At 46.9% G+C, this 14921-nt stretch overlaps 1 protein-coding gene across 1 annotated transcript; it reads left to right on the forward strand.

The window, feature by feature from the left end:
• Nucleotides 1-291: 291 nt before the first annotated feature.
• On the forward strand, nt 292-4294 carry LOC134291583 (uncharacterized). The gene has a single exon (XM_062859516.1). It carries the CDS (start codon nt 2090-2092, stop codon nt 4283-4285), a length of 2196 nt encoding a protein of 731 aa, XP_062715500.1. The 5' UTR covers nt 292-2089; the 3' UTR covers nt 4286-4294.
• The last annotated feature ends 10627 nt before the right edge of the window (nt 4295-14921 follow it).

Genomic DNA, 14921 nt, shown 5'->3' on the forward strand with positions numbered 1-14921 from the left:
GAATGCTGTCGTGGATAAGATTCCAAAAGGTGATAGTATCAAGATCCTCATGGGCAACTTCAACGCGAAGGTTGGTTCCGACAACTCGGATTATGAGCATGTCATGGGACGCCATGGTCTCGGAGAAATGAGCGAGAACGGTCAGCTGTTTGCAGAGTTTTTTGGCAACAATTACATGGTGATTAAGGGATCGCTATTTCCTCATCGACCAGTTCACAAAGTGACATACACAGATCGAAAAAAGAGTGTTAAATTCTGTGACATATGATGCACATAATTGAAGCGTGTTACAATTTGGAATTATGCCGACAAAATGGAACAACATTTCTTTGAGTGCAGTTATAATAAATCGCAGCCAACTTCATCATTCTACGCCGTTAAATTTCTTCTCACACACCACGGAAAGATATTCCTCGATATCGCTAACACAGTGTCGAACCGATGTCCAGAATCTGGTGCACATGAGTACAATGGACCATTGTAGATCAAACAATGCTCGAGTGTGGTTCACCAAGTGAAGCCCCGAAGAACCTTACCTTAGTGCATGCAACGAAGATTGTGCAAAATTGTGCCTAAAAGGAAGCCTAAAAGTGAAAACGTACGAAATTGCAATTAAGTGGGTAAATGTTATGTTTGGTGCCATAGAACAGGCTTTAATGTATCTCCTCACAACAGGTACAAGGCTAAATACGCCCACGTGGCGAAAACGTGTAGCCAACCACTAGCAAGTCCCGTTAGCCCCTTCCAACCAGGTAATTACTACCGATATTGGGCTCTTTCGTGCACTAATCAACTAATTACAGTTCTTGCATGCACGGTGGACGACTCTGTAAGTGCCAGAGGAATCTGTGCGACAGACATTCCCTGTTTGGGATCACACTCACACGACAGGTAACTCCACGCAACTGCTAAATGAGCTTATATGAACCTGTACTCAAGTGCATATTGTCCACAGCTAAATATCCATACAACAACGTAGGCAGCGCGTAAGTTCGGGATTGAACGAACGATTCGACCATTCGAACCAGAAGGCCTTCGAAAGGTGAAATGACTGTCCATAATCCCCAGGAAGAGGGAACTAACCAAGCCCAACCTCATTAGAGGGCCTTTTATTTCTAGCCCCAAACGCTCCAACCGGTCCGGTATCACGGAAGCTTCGCCTCAAGAGCTCGCCATTCAAGCGTCAAAGAGCTACAAGAACGTCCTTCACTCGACTGGTGGGTTCCTGGAATTCCGTCTCGACCGATCGTCTGATTGCGAGAAACGTCTCCAAGAAGGACATCATCTGAAGCCTGGGCACGATTCGTAGCGGTTTATCCCCGAATCGCTGTGGCACTCCACCGTACAATAGTGCGACGATCGAGGCAACCAACGTGCGACAATCTATTTCGCATCGGTGTGACACAAGCGATAAAGTGCATCTAAGTGCGACAGACGAGGCAGCACAGTGCGACATCCAGAGCCTGCAACAAGTGCTACGTGACACAGGCGGTGTTGCGTCACAGTTCGAAGGCGACACGACAGGTCGAATTGCATCGAGTGTTGCGACCTGGTGCATTGTATCGCGCAACAGACATCAGCTGCAGTTCAACAACGAGACCAACGGGGCCCCCACCGAAGAAGAACATGTGAGAGAAAGTTTATGTATGTATCACCTTAGCTTTAAGCAAAGTTGGCCAGTATGAGTCATTATATTTTTATAAGCAGCAAAGATTAGCCTTTTCACACTAGTTTATTTTTGAGTCACGATATTTTGCCTTTTGAGTCCATCGGCTGCTAGCACACCTCCAACAACCAAGAAAGTGGCTAGCCGGCTTGAAAAGTTTGAATTAAGAGGTGTGATGCCACTCGATAGACATCTTCCTGTTTAGTTGGCTCCTCTTAGCATCAAAAGCATTCCCCGTAAAATCATAGCGTTTCATGTTTCCTTTGACGGATTCCTGTAAGCAAAAGGAATTTGGTCACATTGGCGCCCAGACTAAAAAACCCACTTCGCGTTTCGTTATAACTCGCGTAACGGTTCTGTCAAGTGAGTGATCAGTGAGTGAAGACGTGCAACATCAGTTATTAGTGAAAGTGAAATTCAGAAATGGATCTGAACCAGCTGACGCCGGAGGAGATAGATTTCGAGCTCCTGTTACGAAACACGACGGGAATTCGAGGAAAGAATTTGGAATGGAAGATTTCGCGACTGCAACAGCTGCTGGACAGTGAGCAGGATGGATCACCGGTACCAAGGTACTCATCGCATGTGGTTTCGGACATGGACAGCATTTACCACTGCCAAACAACAATTTCGCCGATTTTCCACGCTCTCAATGCAGCTTTCAAGCAGCAAAATGAAGCGCAGGTGACTTCCTTGCGATCGAGACTGCTGCACTACAAATTCAGGCTCTCGCTTATAACAGAAGCCACGATTATGGACGAAGCCAAAAAATCGTTGACAAAGATTTGCAACGCTCTGCACCAAATTGACGAGTTCCTGAGCGACAAAAACATAGAACACCAGAGCGACACAAAGGACCCGGAAGATCTTCCAAGCGACCCGGAGACACTGAAGCGGCTAAAGATCGCACAGCTGCAATCGAGCATCGACGAGGCAGATAAGCAGCAAAAGGTGTTACAACAAGAGCTTCAACGAACGATACAGGATGGGCAGATTCCTCAGCGATCACCAGATCAGGACAACGTGTTTTCGACGCTGCAGCAACAACAACAATCTCACATGCGACAACAGAACCCGAATCCAACAAAATCACAGCAGCAACACGGTTTGACTCAGCAATATTCGCAAGAGGTTCTCGATCCGCTTCAGCATCCACCACTCTCAGGACAGCATCAACAGCAGCAAACAGAACAATCACAACAGCGAGGTTTCCAACCAGAGCAGCGCCTACATTTGTTGCTGAATCAAATGCAGTTGCAGCAACAACAACTGGAACAACAGCTGCGGCAGGAGCAGCAGAGGCGGCAGCAACTGGAATGGCAGTTACAACACCAACAGCACCAACAAAGCGTGGCAGCAGTGCAACAGCAGGCGAACTATGCGCCAAACTATACCTATGGATCCATTTCGGGATACTGGGGTCCTCAAAACCAGAGAGAATCTGGAATAGCCCAGGAACCACAACGAAGTGGCCTTACTCCACCGGTAGGAGTTCCGTCCAGACCCAACACACCCAGATCATCCAATCAACTGGTAAATTCTAATCGATTCTCACAACCAGTGCACAAATGGCCCTTTGAATACGCCGGCGAGAACAACATCGTGAAGTTAGGAGAGTTCCTAAATCAAGTGAATACTTACGCGGTGACAGAGGGCATGGATGATCAAGCCTTGCTTCGTTCGATCAAGCATTTGCTGAAGGGCCGTGCTCTTCAATGGTACACACGGTCATACCTCGACCTTACGACATGGGAAATCTTTAAGGCTGAAATCAAACAAGAGTTTCTGCCTCCCAACTACTCAGAGATTGTAAAACAGGATCTGTACTTACGCTTCCAAGGTCCAATCGAACCCTTCACGAGCTTTTATAGAGATCTGGTAGCGGCGTTTGAGATCATAAATCCTCCGATAACCGAATCTGAGAAACTGTTTATTTTGAAATCCCATCTTAACTCAGACTTTTCTCCAATCGCGGCTGCGTCTCGCTCTGGTAATGTTCGGGATCTAGTGTCAGTCTGCAAGGACTTTGAGGTTTCTCGGTCATACGCAATACGGGGACGAGCCTCTACAACGGCACGAACTTCAGGACCGCGACAAGAATCCTCAGCATTCCAACGACCAACAACTAATCGAATAGACAACACAAATCGCTTCCCGATGAATAGACAGCAGTTCGGGACAGCACAACAAATCAACATGATGGAACTATACCAGGAAAACGAGGAGGAGCTGAATTTAGAGAACATCAGAGAGCGAGAGGCATTTCAACAAGACATAGCTCTTCGAAATGAGATGTCATTGAATGTGGTCAACGAAGTGAACGCAATTCGAACACAAAACAACTGGAGAGCAAGGCCAGCGGACAACGCTTTAGAAGTTCCTTTACGAGAAAGCGGCAACAGAGACTTGGCAACGGCAGTCGTTTGCTGGCAATGTGAGAATCCTGGACACACCTACATGAGATGTCCAAACCCGAAACGTTACTTCTTCTGTTACAGCTGTGGGAGAAAGGGTTGTACCACACGCAACTGTGATGCCTGCATTCTACGCTTGAGGCAGCTAGAGACACAAAACGCCCCTCAGGTTCCGGGAAACCGAAACTGGGAGAACCCGCAGTAAAGGGTGTGGGATCTCCTGGAAATTCTGCCGTTCCCTTTCTTAACAGCATTCCAGCTTTCTACAAGGCGGATTCAATAATAATCGACGCCAATAACAAAGACAATCGACCATACGCGACTATATCTATTCTTGGACGAGAATTAAGAGGACTACTCGACAGCGGGGCGACATGTAGTCTCATCGGAGGATCACTGGTGAAAATAGCAGACGAATTAGGACTTCGCAAGTTCGCGGTCAAAGGGGAAGTAAAAACCGCAGACAACTCGGCACATACAGTTTCGTTCTTCTCACACGTTCCTATCTGGTACCACAACAAAAACCTCACATTACCAATGCTGTTCATTGAAACGATGCCGCCTATCCTGATCCTTGGAATGGATTTCTGGACGAAGTTCGGAATAAAGCCAACCGTTTGTGGCATCACAGCAAACTGGAAATCGGAAGCCTCGATTATCAGAACATTGACATTAGAACAGCAACGAGAACTTCAAGGAGTCATTCAATCATTTCCAACATCAGAAAGTCAGGGTCGATTAGGCAGGACCAACATTTATTGCCACAAGTTAGACACCGGAAACGCACCCCCTTTCAAACAAAAGCATTACCCAATGTCAAAATTTGTTCTGGAGGATCTGAATAAAGAAGTGGACAGAATGTTAAGGCTAGGGGTAATAGAAGAAGCGGTTTGCTGTCCATGGAACAACGCTACGGTTGCAGTTAAGAAAAAGGACGGTTCTATGCGTCTCTGTCTGGATGCCCGGAAATTGAACTCCGTTCTTGTCCAGGAAGCTTATCCCATCCCTCAAATAGCATCGATAGTCAACAATCTTAGTGGTTCCAAATACCTGTCGTCCATTGATTTGGAATCCGCATTCTGGCAAATTCCGCTAGAAGAGGACTCGAAGCAGAAAACCGCCTTCACCATCCCTCAGCGTGGTCACTACCAGTTCACAGTGGTACCCTTTGGCCTCTCAACGGCTAGTCAGGCACTCTCTCGGGTCATGAACCATCTATTCATAGATCTTGAGCCAAAGGTCTTTGTCTATTTAGACGATCTGGTGCTAGCGACTGACTCATTTGAAGAGCATTTAGAGTTGCTCCAAGAAATATCACGCAGATTAAAAGCAGCGGGACTAACCATAAACGCAGAAAAATCTGTATTCTGCCGTAAGAGCTTGAAATTTCTCGGATATGTACTCGACGAAGCGGGTTGGCATGTGGATGAGGACAAAGTAGAGGCCATCAACAAGTTCCCGACGCCTTCTACTAAGAAAGAAGTTCAGCGCTTCATTGGCATGTGCGGTTGGTATAGAAGGTTTATAAATAATTTTTCGAAGACAGCAGCTCCCCTTACGGAACTGACCAAAGCAAAGCACAAATTTGAGTGGACTGAAGATTGTGAAAAAGCATTTCAAACTCTCAAAAGCCACCTAGTCTCCGCTCCAATACTCGCAACACCGGATTATTCGAAGCCTTTCGCGGTCGCTTGTGATGCGTCCGACATCGCCATTGGTGGAATTCTCACGCAAGAAATTCAAGGACACGAAAAAGTCATCTGCTACTTTTCACAGAAACTTTCATCGTCCGAAAGGAAGTATTCGGTTACACAACGCGAATGTCTTGCAGTAATCCGATCAATCGAAAAATTTCGAGGATATCTAGAGGGGACACATTTTACAGTCTACTGCGACCATTCAAGTCTCACCTATCTAAGGACGATGAAGAACCCTACGTCGCTTTTGGCTAGATGGATACTTCGATTGAATGCGTACTCTTTCGACATCAAATATCGTAAAGGAAGCATTAACATAGTTCCAGATTGCCTTAGCCGAATAGAAATCGCGAATGCAGTCTCCGGATCAGTAGCGTCCGATCCGTGGTTCGACAAGCTATTCAGTGAAATTCAAGCAGACAGCGACAAATTCCCTGATTTCAGAATAATTGGAGGGCAGCTCTATAAACATTGCGTTGTAAAGAATGAAGTTGGAGGCAAAAGTCATCGCTGGAAAAGGGTAGTTCCAACGCATCTACGTCGAGAACTCATACACAGATTCCACGACATTCCAACAGCAGCTCATCTGGGATTTGAGCGCACACTCAACCGTATACAACGTGACCACTATTGGCCCCAATTACCCACGGATGTACGACAATACGTAAATGCTTGTGAAGTCTGTAAAGCGTGCAAGGCACCGAACACGACCCTTACTCCGACCTTAGGACATCCGAAACCAGCTCAACTACCATGGGAGTTGATATCGATTGACTGGATAGGACCAGTCACCAAGTCCAAAAAAGGAAACACCGTCCTCTTGGTAATAGTGGATTGGGTTACTAAATTCGTAATCTGCGAACCATTTCGTACAGCAAACGCGTTAAAAATGACGTTGTTCCTGGAAAAATACGTGTTCCTAAGATTTTCAACGCCCCGGATAGTTGTGTCGGACTCGGGGACACAGTTTCTTTCGCAAGTTTTTCAATCCTTACTCAAGCGTTACAACGTAATCCACATGAGGACAGCGTTCTATACCCCAATGTGTAATGCTGCCGAAAGAACAAACCGTACTCTAATAACGTGCATTCGATGCCTGCTCGATGAGGATCATAGAGACTGGGACGACCACATTCAGCAAGTAGTTTGTGCAATCAACACGGCAAAGCACGAAACCCTCGGATGCACTCCCTACTTCTGTAACTTTGGAAGGGATCACATCCTATATACGGACCAATATCCAGCAGCCAAACTGAACTCGGAGAGCGACCCGGCAACAGCGCAAAACGTACGAATAAAAACTGCTCAGAATATTCAACATTTTGTTTTGGCGAAGATTAGAGCAGCACACGATAGCAGCAAAAAACGATACGATCTGAGAGCTCGATCCAGAACATTCGCAGTGGACGACATCGTATGGCGACGTTCTTTTGAACTTTCAAGTGCAGCGGATCATCGGACGAAGAAACTTGGAGTCAAATTCATTCCGTGCATCGTCCGACAGGTACAAGGTTGCAACAATTACCTGTTGGAGGACATCAAAACCTCGAAAACCGGGGTTTATCACTCGAAGGACATCAAATCGGATTGAGCACCATTTCACAAGCTATGTATACGACTCATTAGTCTGACCAGGAGCGGCAACGCCATCGAACTAGTGTTGCTGATTGACTTGTAGGCCCAACAACAATACAGAAACCTCGTCGTCAGCAACCACTCCAGATTAACAACAACCAACTTCTCAAATGTTCAGCTATGTCCACAGCACTCCACTGTCAACAATGAGCAGCAATTGCCAAAGAGAATACCGCTATCAGACCATTTCGGAGGCAATCTGCAGGACCTTGCCAAGCACTTGCCTTCACCTCAAAGAACTTGGTCTGGCGAGTTACAAATCTACAGAATCCAACAAGTCCCAGCTATGTACGCAGATCAACTGTCCGACTATGAGCATCATGCCAACAAAACACACTTGCTGCTGACTCGAAGGCCCAAAAACATTTACCAGGAAACCTCGTCGCAGCAAGAAGTCTCGCGGGTCTCTTGCTTCTTTCACCCATCAGGTGTCTACTATATCGCCAGCAAGTCATTGGATTCCTCGCAGCGAAGAATGGGATAGGAGCACCTACGGAGATGACAGAACAGTTCAACCTTGCAATCCGTGAGAGATCATTCTTCCCAAAGTCAACGACTAAACAATCACTACTGTCAAGATCACTCACTTAAGTCTGGAACTTCTAGAACGCCAAAAATAACGCTAAGTATTTACTCAAACTTTCAATGACTCAAAATATTATATGCTGCTTGGTAAAATTAGATAATGGAAATTGGACTATTTCTCGGCAAAATTTCTGGCGCCCAACAACTGAACCGTAACTCAGGTGTTGACGACGCAATTGGCCCTAGATTAAGAATAGTATAAGGGGTAGATTTAGAGATATTCCGCAGCGCAGCAGCAGCGGTGAAGTATTTTCTTGAATTGATCTGGCACAAAACGTGTAACCAAGAACCATTATACCGTTAGCTAATAAGATATGTAGTGAGGTACCGTAGATAACTAAGAAACCGAACACAACACTCGATGTCCACATTAGGAGATCTGTTCGAGGTTGATAGATATAAATAGAAACAATTAGCCTCTCCAAGACCTGATCGTCAGCAGATAGACGAAATTTTTGCGAATGCAGCATTCGCAAAAATTTCGTGACCGTTTGTATGATGTTGTGTTACAATTTGGAATTATGCCGACAAAATGGAACAACATTTCTTTGAGTGCAGTTATAATAAATCGCAGCCAACTTCATCATTCTACGCCGTTAAATTTCTTCTCACACACCACGGAAAGATATTCCTCGATATCGCTAACACAGTGTCGAACAGATGTCCAGAATCTGGTGCACATGAGTACAATGGACCATTGTAGATCAAACAATGCTCGAGTGTGGTTCACCAAGTGAAGCCCCGAAGAACCTTACCTTAGTGCATGCAACGAAGATTGTGCAAAATTGTGCCTAAAAGGAAGCCTAAAAGTGAAAACGTACGAAATTGCAATTAAGTGGGTAAATGTTATGTTTGGTGCCATAGAACAGGCTTTAATGTATCTCCTCACAACAGGTACAAGGCTAAATACGCCCACGTGGCGAAAACGTGTAGCCAACCACTAGCAAGTCCCGTTAGCCCCTTCCAACCAGGTAATTACTACCGATATTGGGCTCTTTCGTGCACTAATCAATTAATTACAGTTCTTGCATGCACGGTGGACGACTCTGTAAGTGCCAGAGGAATCTGTGCGACAGACATTCCCTGTTTGGGATCACACTCACACGACAGGTAACTCCACGCAACTGCTAAATGAGCTTATATGAACCTGTACTCAAGTGCATATTGTCCACAGCTAAATATCCATACAACAACGTAGGCAGCGCGTAAGTTCGGGATTGAACGAACGATTCGACCATTCGAACCAGAAGGCCTTCGAAAGGTGAAATGACTGTCCATAATCCCCAGGAAGAGGGAACTAACCAAGCCCAACCTCATTAGAGGGCCTTTTATTTCTAGCCCCAAACGCTCCAACCGGTCCGGTATCACGGAAGCTTCGCCTCAAGAGCTCGCCATTCAAGCGTCAAAGAGCTACAAGAACGTCCTTCACTCGACTGGTGGGTTCCTGGAATTCCGTCTCGACCGATCGTCTGATTGCGAGAAACGTCTCCAAGAAGGACATCATCTGAAGCCTGGGCACGATTCGTAGCGGTTTATCCCCGAATCGCTGTGGCACTCCACCGTACAATAGTGCGACGATCGAGGCAACCAACGTGCGACAATCTATTTCGCATCGGTGTGACACAAGCGATAAAGTGCATCTAAGTGCGACAGACGAGGCAGCACAGTGCGACATCCAGAGCCTGCAACAAGTGCTACGTGACACAGGCGGTGTTGCGTCACAGTTCGAAGGCGACACGACAGGTCGAATTGCATCGAGTGTTGCGACCTGGTGCATTGTATCGCGCAACAGACATCAGCTGCAGTTCAACAACGAGACCAACGGGGCCCCCACCGAAGAAGAACATGTGAGAGAAAGTTTATGTATGTATCACCTTAGCTTTAAGCAAAGTTGGCCAGTATGAGTCATTATATTTTTATAAGCAGCAAAGATTAGCCTTTTCACACTAGTTTATTTTTGAGTCACGATATTTTGCCTTTTGAGTCCATCGGCTGCTAGCACACCTCCAACAACCAAGAAAGTGGCTAGCCGGCTTGAAAAGTTTGAATTAAGAGGTGTGATGCCACTCGATAGACATCTTCCTGTTTAGTTGGCTCCTCTTAGCATCAAAAGCATTCCCCGTAAAATCATAGCGTTTCATGTTTCCTTTGACGGATTCCTGTAAGCAAAAGGAATTTGGTCACAAGCGTGGGATATCACAGAAGTTTACATGACATATCATGTAAAAGTCATGAAATATCATGTAAACTTCCATTATATGCCATGTAATTCAGCATGACTCTGAGTGTTTACATGACATATAACAACACAAATGTACATGATATATCATGTAAACCATCATAACAATAAGTTTACATGACTAACATGAAGTTTACATGACGTGTAAATCTCATTATTTCTATCTGTGTGGGTATCCCATAATGGCGTCACGGAAAATGAAATCGACCACATCTGCATCAGCCGGAAATGTAGACAGAGCCTTTTTGCTTCATGTGCGGAACAAACGTAGCGCCGACATTGCGTCCGACCATCATCTCCTAATCGGCGAGACCCGACCGTGCATTGCTAGGATCCATCGACAGGAGGAGAAAATCGGGTGCCAGTTCATCACAGACCGACTGGAAAACGCTGTGGTGAAAAGGTCCTTCGTCGAGGAGCTGGAGAACCGTTTCGCGGATATACTGGAAGATGGAAGCAAAGATCATTGAAGCGCCATAAAAAACTCCTTCATTGCCACCGGTGAGAATAATTTGGGTGAGCTATGCACCCGGAAATCACAGTGGATCACAGATGACACCTGTAGGAAAATAGAGGAGCGAAAGAACGACAAAGCCGCGAAAGAGCAAGCGAGCCAGCAAAAACACGAGCAGCCAATGCCGTAGCTCGTCAGCACAATTCGGCTTTTGAGAAGAAAGTGAAACGCTTCCTAGCCGACGAAGGCGAAGAAGTCATAAATACCGGCGACATTCGTCTACTCTAATATGTTTTACGTCGCCTTAGTGGGACTAAAATGAACGCTACGATGTCCGCGAAAGGCACACCCAAACAGATATTAACCGACCCGGTAGGCCAATTGAATGGGGCTGCAAAACGGTGAGTCGATAAGGAGAGCGTCCAACATAGCTCTGGTCCTCACAAGTTTCTACCTCATGCTTCCACAGGTCAAGCGATGACAAAGACCGCCAGCTAAGAGTTGTGTGCTTAGCTGGTAGTGCAGCCTGGGCACTGTTGTCCTTCTGACTTCAGCTAGATTGAGGAGGTACGACCCAAGCGTCTGTTCACCAAGGAGGTGCGGCGAAAACAGCGTCTGTTCTGGCATCTAGCGGCTGAGTAAGAAACACTGCACCATGCCCAGCTAGATCCAAGGTGGTAGCCCCATCAGCGTGGTCATCCCAGTGTTGGTTGGGACGGTCAACAGAACTGGCACGATGGCCTTCCGGCGAGACAAGAGTGTTGGCGTAGGCCCAATAAGCCACCCGTAAAAATCCCCATTGCGAATAACATAGGAGAAAATACGACTCGATACAATCGGCAAAGACCCACGCGACGAAATAAGGACTACGATTGGAAACTTGGAACATGGAATTGCAAGTCACTAGGTTTCGCAAGATGTGACAGGATAATTTACGACGAACTACATCCCCGCAACTACGACATCAACTTCAGCATCATCAACGTCCACTGCCCACACGAAGGGAGACCTGATGACGAGAAAGAAGCGTTCTACGCGCAGCTGGAGCATACATACGATGGTTGCTCGCCGCGTGACGCGAAAATCGGTGTCGGCGACATGAACGCGCAGGTAGGAAGGGAGGAAATGTACCGACCGGTAATCGGGCGAAACAGCCTGCACGCCGTATCGAATGATAGCGGCCAGCGATGCGTGAACTTTGTAGCCTCCCGTGGTATGGTAGTCCGAAGCACCTTCTTCCTTCGCAAAGATATCCACAAAGCCACCTGGAGATCACCCGACCATCAAACAGAAAACCAAATCGACCACGTTCTAATCGACGGTAAATTCTTCTCGGATATAACCAATGTCCGCAAATACCGCAGAGCGAATATAGATTCGGATCACTACTTATAGTTGCTGTATGCATGTGCTCAAAACTTTCGACGGTTATCACCGCGCGTCGAAGCCGAACGCCGCGGTCCAACATCGAGCAGCTGCGTAACGTAGAAGTGGCTCAAGACTACGCGCAGCAGTTAGCAGTGGCCCTACCAACGGAAGAGCAGCCTGGCGCAGCTACACTTGAAGATGGCTGGAGGGACATCCGATCCGCCATAGGTAGTACCTCAGCTACAGCACTAGGCTTCGCGACTCCGGATCACAGAAACGACTGGTACGACGACGAATGTGAACAGCTGAAAAACGAGAAGAATGCAGCATGGACGAGAGCGAATGCGGCACGTTACAGACAGGCGCGGAACAGGCCGAACTCAGTCTTCCAAATGAAGAAGCGCAATCAGGAAGAACGAGATCGCCAAGTGATGGAAGAGCTGTACCGCGCTAAGGACACACGAAAGTTCTACGAGAAGCTGAACCGCTCACGCAGAGGCTTTGTGCCACAAGCCGACATGTGCCGAGATAATCACGGGAATATTCTCACGAACGAGCGTGAGGTGGTCGAGAGGTGGCGGCAGCATTACGATGAGCACCTCAATGGCGACGTTGCAAGTACCGAAGGTGACGTGGTAACAGATCTAGGAGTACGTGCACAGGACGAAAGACTTCCGGCTCCTGACCTCTAAGAGATTGAGGAGGAAGTTGGCCGGTTGAAGAACAACAAAGCCGCTGGGGCAGATCGACTACCAAGCGAGCTTCTAAAATACGGTGGAGAAGCACTGGTGAGAGCACTACACTGGGTCATTACCAAGATTTAGAAGGACAAAGTATTACCGGAGGAATGGATGGAAGGTATCGTGTGTCCCATCTACAAAAAGGGCGACAAGTTGGATTGCGGGAACTATCGCGCGATCACACTGCTGAGCGCTGCCTACAAGGTACTCTCCCAAATTGTATGCCGCCGTCTATCACCGATTGCAAGAGAGTTCGTGAGGCAAGATCAGGCTGGATTCATGGGTGAACGCGCTACAACGGGTCATATGTTCGCCATCCGCCAGGTGTTGCAGAAATGCCGCGAATACAACGTGCCCACACATCAGTTGTTCATCGATTTCAAATCGGCGTAAGATACAATCGACCGAGAACAGCTATGGCAGATTATGCACGAATACGGATTCCCGGATAAACTGATACGATTGATCAAGGCGACGATGGATCGAATGATGTGCGTAGTTCGAGTATCAGGGGCACTCTCGAGTCCCTTCGAATCTCGCAGAGGGTAACGGCAAGTTGATGGTCTTTCGTGCTTGCTGTTCAACAACGAAACGTACATTCAACATACGGAAACGTACATCTGACTAAATAATGAAGCCAGGCGAATCGGATTAGTCATTAATGTGTCGAAGACAAAGTGCATGATGGCAACGGTCTCCAGAGAGGAATCACCGCGCCCTCCACCCCGAATTTATATCGACGGTGATGAAATTGAGACGGTTGAAGGATTCGTGTACTTGGGCGCATTGTGGCAGGAAAGCGTGATTACTTTGGACTCTGCAAAACTCTACGATCGAATAAAGTTCACCGTAACATGAAGTTAACTATCTACAAAATGCTGATTAGACCGGTCGTCCTCCATAGGCACGAAACATGGACCCTACGTGCAGAGGACCAACGCGCCCTTGGAGTTTTCGAACGGTAGTTGTTGCGTACCATCTACGGCGGAGTGCAGATGGAAGACGGGACTTGGAGAAGGCAAATAAACCACGAGCTGCATCAGCTGCTAAGAGAACCAACCATCGTCCATACCGCGAAAATCGGGAGGCTACGGTGGGCGGGTCACGTCTTCAGGATGTCGGATAGCAACCCGACTAATATGGTTCTCGAGAGACATCCGACCGGTACAAGACGACGTGGAGCGCAGCGAGCTAGGTGGGTCGACCAAGTGGAGGACGATCTGCGGACTCTACGCAGAGTGCGAAACTGGAGACAAACAGTCATGGACCGAGTGGGATGGAGACGGCTACTATGTACAGCAGAGGCCACCCCGGCCTTAGCCTGATTGGTAAGGTAAGTATGTCGTTTGAGATAAGCCTACCAAATTATAATCCTCTTCGTGTACATTTCACTAATGACAGTTCCTCGGTTAAATACGATCTGTCCATGAAACATGCTATTCATGGAATACCAGATTAACTTCGGTGTATATCTATTCCTCGCATTTTTAACGAAAAGTACCAAAATGTCAATTCCTGTAAGAAATTCTTCACTGATGGGTTTCGCATAAATGGATCCACTGGTTTCGGTGTCTGCAATGAAAATTATATCGCCTTCCGCAAACTTCAGGAACCTTGTTCGGTTTTTGTTGCTGAGCTGGCAGCAATCAACTTCGCTTTGGGGATGATTTTCAACATGCCCGTAGACCATTTCTTCATCTTCTCGGATAGCCTTAGTTCGATTGAGGCACTCCGGTCGATGAAACCTGTAAAACATTCATCTTACTTTCTTACAAAAATAAGGGAGCAGATGGGTGCACTGGTCGAAAGATCATACAAGATTACCTTTGTATGGGTCCCCTCACATTGCTCAATTTATGGCAATGAGAAGTCGGACTCTCTCGCAAAGGTGGGCGCACAGGAAGGTGAGATCTATGATAGAAGAATTTCACATGATGAATTTTTCCATTTTGTTCGCCAGAGTTCTCTTCAAAGTTGGCAAAATGATTGGCGAGATGGCCAGCTGGGACGGTGATTACATTCTATTATTCCTAATGTTTCTTTGCGAGTGTGGTGGTATGGTTTGGATGTAAGTCGCAATTTCATTCGCGTGATGTCAAGACTTATGTCCAACCATTACTCGC

This window comes from Aedes albopictus, chromosome 3 (assembly GCF_035046485.1).
Source record: "Aedes albopictus strain Foshan chromosome 3, AalbF5, whole genome shotgun sequence".
NCBI classification, from domain to species: Eukaryota; Metazoa; Arthropoda; class Insecta; order Diptera; family Culicidae; genus Aedes; species Aedes albopictus.

Excerpts from the sequence above, each read along its gene's own strand:
- LOC134291583 (XM_062859516.1), top strand. The coding sequence starts at position 2,090 with ATGGATCTGAACCAGCTGACGCCGGAGGAGATAGATTTCGAGCTCCTG.